Source organism: Gallus gallus, chromosome 23 (genome assembly GCF_016699485.2).
Source record: "Gallus gallus isolate bGalGal1 chromosome 23, bGalGal1.mat.broiler.GRCg7b, whole genome shotgun sequence".
Classification (NCBI taxonomy): domain Eukaryota; kingdom Metazoa; phylum Chordata; class Aves; order Galliformes; family Phasianidae; genus Gallus; species Gallus gallus.
Genome location: NC_052554.1, coordinates 2,186,662 through 2,196,415, shown reverse-complemented (window position 1 = coordinate 2,196,415; position 9,754 = coordinate 2,186,662). Strand labels below are relative to the sequence as shown.

At 48.3% G+C, this 9,754-nt stretch overlaps 1 protein-coding gene across 2 annotated transcripts; it reads right to left on the bottom strand.

The window, feature by feature from the left end:
- Positions 1 to 798: 798 nt before the first annotated feature.
- NUDC (nuclear distribution C, dynein complex regulator) lies at positions 799 to 9,707 on the bottom strand. Of its 2 annotated transcripts, none has more exons than NM_001006311.2 (9): positions 9,554 to 9,707; positions 8,380 to 8,457; positions 6,460 to 6,663; positions 6,029 to 6,112; positions 5,565 to 5,678; positions 4,972 to 5,166; positions 4,097 to 4,180; positions 3,666 to 3,784; positions 799 to 1,923 (listed from the first exon to the last, which is right to left on the bottom strand). In NM_001006311.2, the coding sequence occupies exons 1-9, from the start codon at positions 9,647 to 9,649 to the stop codon at positions 1,872 to 1,874; spliced, it is 1,026 nt and encodes a 341-aa protein (NP_001006311.1). In that variant the 5' UTR covers positions 9,650 to 9,707; the 3' UTR covers positions 799 to 1,871. The 2 variants fall into 2 exon arrangements, with proteins under 2 accessions (NP_001006311.1, XP_024998755.2); XM_025142987.3 differs by lacking the exon at positions 9,554 to 9,707 and adding an exon at positions 9,060 to 9,451.
- Between the last annotated feature and the right edge of the window lie 47 nt (positions 9,708 to 9,754).

Genomic DNA, 9,754 nt, shown 5'->3' with positions numbered 1-9,754 from the left:
ACAATACCCTCTGCTGTGTTCCAGTGCCACCTAAAGGAAACGAGCACAGGGTTAGCTGCAGAGCAGACCAGAAGGACCCAGAGCAGAGCAGACACAGCCCGACAGGTGGTAACGAGGGCAGGCTGCAGGCAGCTACCCCACATCCTCCTCACTTTCCCACAAGGTCACTGCTGAACTGGGTGGGTGCTGCTTTTTGAACCTGAGGGCCTATAAAACTGGGAGAATGAATGCGCACAGTGTCCTGCTATTCAAAAAATAAAACCCGGTAAGCCAGGTGCAAGGCCAGGCTGGACTTTGCCCAAGCAGGATTTTCCACCGTTTGTGCCCACTCCCTCTGGCAGGAGGCAGAAATACTTCGTAGTGGCAGAGACAACAACCCCAGCAGCAGGATTCTGGGGTAGCCTCTGAAGGGCAGACAGGAACAGTGGCTTTTGTCACACTTTCCTCTTATGCTTGTCATAAAGCAGACCTGGGGCAAGGGTGGCTTCCTCAGTGCAGTCACGCGCTGCTACGTAGAGAATGGGGAGCCTGAAGCCATGAGCCATGGTCAAGCCAAGTGCTTACAACTGTCAGCACTCCTGAGCAAGATGCAGCTCCAGCTGTCTCTCCTGAGCTGGGGAGCAAAAGTTAGGAGTGAGGAGCCTGAGAGGACCCAAGCAGCTGCAGAGCAGAAGCCCCAGCCCTCAGCAGGCAGTCACCCCTCCCTGGGCACCTTTGTGTCCCCTCCCAGCTCACATCCAAACTGCACAGCCCCTCCGAAGCCCTTCTGCAGCAGGAACCACACGCTCTACCCACAGATTTGACACTTTTTTCCTTTATGTTGCACTGCAGTTTTAACGAAGATATGAACCATGCAGAGTAATGCTGCTTGTCAGCAGGAGCTCAGAAGAGAACACAGCAGTGCCTGTCAGTAAGCAGCAGGGAGAGAGGCTCTTGGAAAAGAGGCAGGTGAACGCTCCGTAAGAACATTATCCCAAAGACCCCCACGCCCTCCCTTTGCCCACAACCACAGACCCCTAGCCTTCCCTTGCTGTAGGGCAGCGCGTCATCCTCTCCAGCTGGAATGGGAGCCCTTCCTTGAGCCTTAAGGGATCAAGTCTGTTCCACTTCTGGCAATAGAAGCAGCAGCAAGGATGGAAGGCACCTGAATGCAGCTCAGCCACTAAACCCTCTGTTCAGGTGCAATTGAACCTAGAGCCCACTACAGCTGAGGAGAAAGGAACCAGTTTTATCCTTCCCCATTCAGTTTTTGGGCAGCAGCACAATGCTATCTGCTACTTTGAATTGATGGGTTACAGCAATGAGGAGGAGCAGTCATTTTCTACTGCAAAGACTACTTTTTTTTTCAGACTGCTGCTTTCCCTGCCCAGGGAAGCAGAAATGTAATTATTTCCTAGAATAAACTGGCCCTTGTTTCCACAGGAGAGCAGGAATGCCAGAGCAGGGAGGGAGTAAAAACTCAGGAGCACCTGCAGCCAGAACTGAAACGGCAAAGCAGGGGTGAGCAGCTCCGAAGAGCCAGGAGATTAAGCTAAGCAATACATTAAGGATATGTCCCAAAATCTCTCAAGTCTGGCTCTTGAAACCTGAATGCCCTTTTTGCTCTAGCCCCTCCTTCTCTCCTAGCTGCTGCTTGGGAATTGCCACAGATGGCTCTGACTGGAGCTGCTGCAGGCTGGTTCTGTGGCCTTACGTTCTGCTCAACACAGGACAACTGAGGACGACTTCATGGAGCTGCCTCCACAACAAGCTCAGCTGGGGATGCTGCAAGTGTGTTTACTTGCCCAAGGTAAGGGATCCCTACTTATCCGGCAATACGTTTCCTGTCCCATTCAATGGGCTGCCTGAAAGAGCGGGGAGAAGGACAGGGATCAGTTGAATTTAGCCTTTGAAAAGTCCATTTCTGGATGCTGTTCCATGAACCTGCAAGGAACACAAAGACAACAGCTAGGTTATAAGCCAGCAAGAGCCACAGAAAGCTCTCCCCAGGGACACACAGTGAGTAACTGAGAGGCTCAGCACCCCCTCGACTCCATATCAACTCATTCATTCAGCCTCTTCACATTCCACTTTTCAGGTGTGAGGCATCCCTACTTCCTGCACTATCAAGTTCGCTTCCTCTCCACACCCTCCACAGCAGGGATTGTTTTACTGAGCTCCCCAGGTCACGCTCCCCAAACTACAAAATGTGTTTCCTCAGGTCAGTAATATCAGCAATCCTACCAGCCACCAAGGTCAGTGAGCCCAGACACATGGCAGTTTTTTTTATCAGCTACACACCCTTAACTGCTACCTCTCGGACAGACACGTAGCAGCTGACTGTGGGGCAGAGGGGAGATTATAAGGGTAGATTAGGATATAAGCTTGAATGTGTTACCTTATGCATTACTGGAGACATAGGGAATATCTCCAGCGCAACCTGAGACTAAGCACAATCTGATTTCAAATGTACAATCTCAGCAGATATGGCTATTTGGACACAGATTGCCACATCAGAAAGTTCTGAGAACTGTAATGTGCCTACAGAAGATCAGGAGTGGGGTATTAGAGGGCAGAGATGCCCCTGCATTCCTCCTCTGCCCTGCACTTCAATGTGGGATACAACACAACCGTGTGGGGGGTGTACGCACAAGGTGGAGGACAGGGCAGGCCCCCATCTTCCTCTGTTTTCCCTGAAAGGCTACCGTAGCATTTCCACTTCTCACCTCCATGGAAATATGTGCTGTGAGAGCAAGCATCCTTGTTGAGCAGCCAGGCAGAACTCACCAGCAGAGATCAGAACCCACCTGGTTGTCATCCAGCCCGCTTTGGTCTGAACAAAGTCTAAATTTCCTATCCATTCTTTACCAGCCAATGTGCACATGGGCCAAGCTTGCAGAGCACTGAACCAGTGGTCTCGCTGAGGTATCCTGTATGTGCACTTTCCAGCAGGCAAGGAGCACCTGCCATTCCACAACGCCTTCAGGCACTGAGGAAATCTGGTCTTTAAAAGTCTGACCCTACTCTAAACTCAGTGCACCGCTCAGAGCAAAGCTTCTGCCAGAACAGATAAGCTGAGGAAGGAAAGGAGCCAGGTGCAGAAGGAAGGCCTGCTACACCAATCCTCCCTCCAGCCCCGAGAGATGTGGGTTTGCACTTCCCAAGGAAGATGCCTGACTCAGAACTGCCTCCACACCTCCCTGCCTGGCCTTGGGGGCTCCATGAGTAATTTCCCTGCCAAGGTGCGTTTGTGCCAAACAAGGCAATAAAGGCATAAAAGGACTATTGGCTTGGAGACAGCTGTCTGGTGACAGGTGTGTAAGGGAGATTATCTGGGCTACTGAGTAGAGGGAGATTAGAAAACAATCAAGACCATGTTAAAGTTCACCAGAGTCAGTACTTCCACGCTCAAACATGCTTTCTGGACTTGAAATCATTAGATTAAGACAATACCAGAGTTGGACTATTCCCAGAACTTCCCATTATGTTATCTACCCCCATTAGCTTTTATAGATGCTGGTGGTTAGCCAACAATTCAATGACTTTGTAACTGTAGATTTGAACTCAGGTAGAACTGAAGGGCGACCTGTTCCTCGCTCAGTAACACCGCTACGTATTGGTGTGAAGGAAGAAGAGGAGAGGGGTATGGGAAAGCAAGCACCCACAGGTCAATTAGATGTACCCACTTTTTCAAAATGTCTTGCTTCTTCTGTTCATCAGATGTGGGGAGGCCCATGGATTTCTGTCGCTGATCATACATCATTTTCTCCACCATACTGCGAGTCTCACTGTCCAGGTCTGACAACTGAAACCAAGGAATTCTATCAGAATTGAAATCACTTTGCTCAACACACACACACACACACACACTCTGCTTGCACGGAACACGGACATTCTGATGTACACAGTGCTGTGTCCACAAGCTAGAGAAATATTAGACACACTCTAACTTATCACAGCTTTGTATAGTTGAAGTTTTGGGAGCACCTCTAAGATAGCATCAGATGCAGCAGTGCTCCCAGTGTTTTTTTTTCTGCTGGCAGAACAAAGTTACAGAAGTCGAATGTGAATGTGTTTATAAGAAGGCTTCATTCATTCAAACAGATGGAGTTCTTACCTTTGAGTTTTCTGGATTGATTTTCTTGGTGTTGATCTCCGGGTCTGTAGAGACTAGTTTGTTCCACCATTCCATCTTGTTGATCTGAAGGAACGAAGAAGCAAAAATGATTTCTTTTTCCTGGACTTGCTCTTGGCATGCTATGCCTGGAATCAAACTTTATTTGACAGTTTTCTAAGCATCAGTAAAATCTGAACCTGGATAAAGGGCATTGCTTTCATTTCTAACCACTTCACCTATCGAGAATTTCCACAACTGGCAAACCCAAGAGCACATCAGATGTCATGGTTGGCACAATAAAACAGGGTTGCAATAAAAAATTGCCTGTAGGGGCCCAGATGGGACACGAAAATCCAAGGACAGACCTTGTTGCTGCTCATGTCACTAACAGATGTGAAAGAATGGTATGACTGCACTAAGAGGCAACTTCAAAACATCTGATTTCCTTCAGATTCTCCTGAATTGCTGAGAAATTAACTGGAGATCCTGGATTGTAGCATCAAAGAATCCTTAGGGTTGGAAGGGATCTTTAAAGGCCATCTGGTCTAACTCCCCTGCAACGAGCTCAGTGCCCACCCACCCACAGCTCAGTGCTCAGTGCCCTTCCAGCCTGACCTTGAGTGTCTGCAGGGATGGAGCACCACCAGCTCTCCGGGCAACCTGTGCCAGCACCTCACCTCCCTGCAGACAGGCTGCAAACAGGACCAAGTGGCAATACCCTGGCTTCCAATAGCATCACTGACATTGTACCAAGGACAAGCACGATTCTTCCGTTCCAGCTTATAAAGCCCCGTGCTTTTATGAGTTTGGTGACTCTGATTTCACCAGGGAAGAAGCAGACAAGTCCCAGCCCTCCCCAAGTAATGCTGCTTTACCTTCTCCAGGTGCACGGTGACTGTTTTACCATCCTCAATCAGCCAGGAACTCTCCTCCACCTTCACTTCATTGAAAAGTTCTCCATCAATAACAGGAGGATGACCTTTCAGGCCAACTCTGAGGCGCCGTCTCTGGATATCCACCACCACATCCTTCCCCTTCAGCCGGAAGGTCACCTTGAAAGGGATGGCCAGCTGGAACAGACAAAGGTCAGACGTGAGGAGCAGAGCAATTAAATCTCTCCTTGCCCTCTTGTGCTGCTGTTGTAAGACTCTTTGCCTTTTGCCAGAGTAAGATACAATAATTCTTGTTGGTCGAGCAAGAGGTGAAAGGATACAAGTGTAAATTTAGCAACAGGGTGGCCAGTGTGTCTTCAAGAGAAGCAGATTTTCATATCCTGTTCTAACCTTGTTTGCCAAGGCTTCATAGTTAACTACAGCTTCTAGGAATTTAACTTAATACCAGGCTGTCCCCCAGCTATTAGTATGTTGTCATTAAATAAAATTAACCTTCAGGTCCACTATTCTTAGCAGCACCTACTCTTATTTTGTGGCTGAGATTCCTCAGACCCTGTATATAAGGCAGTACTTACATCCAGCTCTGAAAGAGTCTGTGTCCATCTGTAATTTGGGAGGTCAGCTCCATTGCCAGCGTTGGGTTTAAGTTTTCCTTTATCATTCTCATCTTTCTCTTCATCATCTGTTTCCTAAGCAATGTAAAGCGAAAGGAAGTTTTTCAAGTCTCCATATACCCTTCACAATTCCAGCTTTTTATAAGAGTTTCAGGTCAGTTGAACATATCAGATATTTACATAAATTTAAACTCAGAATGAAAGGTATTTCTGTTAAAATAAAATTACAAGGAGAAAAAAAAAGGCATTGCAGTCTTTGGGAATTAAGCACTGTTATGACCAGGGCACAGCACAGAACAGAAAATCAGCTTCAGTGCATATTCTCAAAGGCAGGCAGGACATCCCCTAATATTCACAAGAGTTCTCATGGTTATCCAGAAACATATTTCTCTCGGTCTAAAATGAAATCACTAGATGAGTTTTACCTGTTTGTTAGAATCTGAAGAGTCACCATCATCCTCTGAGGATTTCACTGGGACATTGTTAACCTCTTTTTGTGCCTCTTTCTTCTGTTTAAAAAGAGAATTAACACATTAGGATGGTTGATACTTTGTGTTACTTGCTCATCTGACACTAGGCGGCTTCAACCTCTACAGCAGAAGGTCCTGCAATACTGAGACACCTTGCTGAGGGCAAAGGGACTCATGGGCAAACCCACACCAAAATGTAGCAGTTGCCCTAGGTTGCTTTACTTCAGAAGCACCCCATTCGCTCCCATCAGGATGTTCTGATGCTGCAAAGGGGCTAGTCCAAGCCATTTAAACAACTCCCACTACTTGAAATACGCACTGGCAAACGCATGGAGGAGACAGCCTGGACAAAGCTGGTACCCATATGTGCCAAGTGAAGCTCTCACCTGATCAATTTCCAGCTGCAGTCTTTCTGCTTCCTCGTCCGTAAGTTCCTTAATCCTTGGCTCATTTGCTTCCTGCTTTGCTTCTTTGGCAAGCTTTGCAGCTCTCTCTGCCTTTTCCCGTCGTTCTGCCTCTTGACGAGCCTTCTTCTCCTTCCGCTCCTTCTGAGCCAGTTTGTTGTGATGGTTGAAGGAGTCTGTGATCAGCTGGAAGGCAGGAATGGGTTTAACAAATAAAAAAAAATAAAGAAATCAGCTTTTTTTTTTCTTTTTTTCAAACTCAAACAAAGCCAACTCACTATACACCAAGGTTTTTTGCTTCTTTGTCCTTTGTGCTATTCCAGCATTCCTAACCCAGCCATTTGACAGCTACTCCATACATCCAGAAAAGCTGGAAGAACAGAGATACAGGACCTAGTTTTTATACCCACTCCTGACCTCTCCCACAGCTGGGTTTTCCTCAGGCACATTTATGTCTGGATTACAAAACCTTTGCTATGAAGTTTCTATAGTTCCTGGAAACGTTGCTACCACTGCAACAGCAAAATGTAGCAGAAATCAATCGGTATCACAGTTTAACAGTGTCATGATTTACAGGAGGAATATCTGAAAAGCTCATTTTACTGAGGGTCAAGTTCCAACAGAAATCTTCGCTTCAAACCTAACTCCAACTTTTCACATTGTTGTGTCTATGAAAGGCAAACTCTCAAGGTCTCTGATGCAAATGGCTGTGCTGCTCAGAGGGAAAGCTGAGTACACAGGCAGGAAGCCAGAACAACTACCTTGTGCTCAATAATGCCAGAGTGCACTGTGCAGAGCAGCACGGATGAGAACCAGCCTCTGTTCCTAACTGTACCCACAGGGAACAAAGCTATTCAGCTACATAAGTTCCAATAAGAGCAGCCAGGACCCCCAAAAGCACCCATCAGGGCTGATCTCCCAACTGCTATTCAGTTTCATTCCCTGGGAACACAGAATCCTCAGGAATTGGAGGAGATATGTCCTCTAATGCAAGGAAAATAGCACTAGACTTCAGTTCATTCTTCCTTTGAAACCATCCACTTTCCCATCCCTTACCTGCCTTAATTCTGTTACTTTAAAGACTAGACTAGAGAGTACATTCTATAGTCTATCAGCAATTAATGCCTTCCCTAATGCATTTACCATGGCAACAGCACCTGCTTTGCTCACAGGGAGTTCTAGTAGTCCAAAAAGTGCTTACAAGAGACATGCACTCTGGGTTTTTCCCTCTATTCCATACTGGCCACAGGATCTAAAAGTATCAGACCCTTCTACAACATCAGCTTCCCTGCAATCCCTGCTACAGTCACCCAAAGGTTGAATGCCAGGAGGGCAGAGAGTTACACAGCATCCAGCCAAGCATTACAAAGGAGTTCACATGCTAAGTAAGGGGAAACAGCAAGTACAATTGAGAGCCCTTCAGAAAGTCTGGCTAACTCTTGCAGGAACACTCAGCGTGTTAACGAGGCAGCCTGGAGCCAAGGCACACTCAGTCCTTACAGTTACAGCAGCCCAGAGACAAAGGTGCAGCTGCTTGTGTGCAGATGTGGACTTTGGGCTTTTTCTGAGGTGAACAAACAAGGCAACATGCGGTTATCGGCACTGCAGTGTCTGTCACCGTTAAGTCAGTGTGTCTGGCAGATTTGCTTTCCAAACAAGCCTTTGGCCAGAGCATGGCAAGAACCTGCAGCACCAGGATCACCTGAGCAAGCAATCGTGCCTCACCACAGATAGGGACAGCTCACTGTTACCTCGTTTCAGTGGTGTGTTTTATCACAGACCACTCATCCCCAATGCATTAAAGGGTTTTAGGATGTTCAGGAAAATAAGGCTTAGCGTGGTGTAGACAAGGCTGACACGTAAATCAAAAGACATAACAACTTGCAGATTGTGGTTTATTACCTTCTCTGCTACACCATCTTCTCCACCAGTGAAGAAATCTGTTTTACGCCTCAGGAAACTAAAGAATGTGTTCACAAGCTGGTAGAGGGAACAGGGAAGGGGGACAGGAGAAGGGTGGGAAAAAAAAAACAGAACAATGAGACCAGATCATTCCAAGGCACCTCATGTCTAGTGAACAGTCTTTATTATGTTCTTCCTGTCTGTGTTAGGATCGTAATGAAACCCTCTGACTGTTTCCCTGAGAAAACATCCAGTGGCTTGCATGAAAATCCCCCTCCTGGATCTGTTTTTTAGGGGAGGCATCTATGTGATTTACATTAACAGTGTAGGCACATTATTCTCAGATCACATTGGAGATGCACCTACGTGGACATCCCAAGCTGCTAATTAGATCCACCTGATGCAGGAACATTGGGCATGCACTCACTCATACATGTGTATGTGTACAGGTTTACACACTTACTGTATTTTGCTGTCTTGCATGTCTAAACCCTCAAGGCACACAAGCCCACCCTTCCCAGCTCTGTATCCCGTTTACTTACTCCTATTGCTTCCCACTAACTGCCTCGCTACCTGCCACGTGTTACCAATGAATGGAAACGCACTCTCTCAGAGAATATGTTTTTCTTCCTTGTATTTTTTTTCTCCCATTAGAAATTACATCTTGTCGATATTCCAACCTGAACTCTGAGGATTGAACAAGATGTTTTTAGCACCGTTTCTCCAAAATTTTGGGGTGCGGAGGATGCTCCCATACACCCCTCCTGTGACTCAGCTCCGGGACCCCAACGAGAGCTGCCACGTGAGGAAAAGTGAGGCCGCACCGCACCCGCAGAGCCCCGCGAGGAGAATCAAACACCGGGGGGCCTCAGGGGGCCGCTGCCGGGTGGCTGCGATGAAAAAGTGGCTCCCTCCTTCTGCTCACATCCCCGCCCTCGTGCGCTACGCAGCGGTGCCGCGGCCGAGGAAACCAGATGCTGGAAGCGGCCGCACACCGCAGCTCCTCAGCACCTCGCCAGCACCACGCGCAACCCACGGAGCCGCTGCCGCCACCACGGCAAGGCCGGAAGTCACGCGCTGCCCCTCCTCCCGGGCCCGCCCGCCCGCTCCTCCCCCCCCAACCACCACCGGGAGCACGGAAAAGCTTCGGCCGCCCCAGGAGCGGCGGTGCTACCTCGCACACGCCGCCTTGGTGCTGCTGGGCCATGGCCAGGAGGATGCCATCGAAGCGATCCTCCTGCTCCGCCGCTTCCTCCGCGCTCAACCCCATCCTACCCGCCACCGGTCTCCTCAGAGCCCTCACGCTACTGCTAACCGGAACCGGAAGCAAGCTGGGCGGAAGCGGAAAAGCGGTACCTCCCTCAACATCCAATCG

Coding starts and splice junctions, on each gene's coding strand:
- NUDC (NM_001006311.2), bottom strand. CDS start 9,649: ATGGGGTTGAGCGCGGAGGAAGCGGCGGAGCAGGAGGATCGCTTCGAT. Junction 6,113..6,459: donor TGCAGCTGGAAATTGATCAG/GTGAGAGCTTCA, acceptor CTTTTTAAACAG/AAGAAAGAGGCACAAAAAGA. Junction 1,924..3,665: donor AAGCAAGACATTTTGAAAAA/GTGGGTACATCT, acceptor TGTTCCTTGCAG/GTTCATGGAACAGCATCCAG.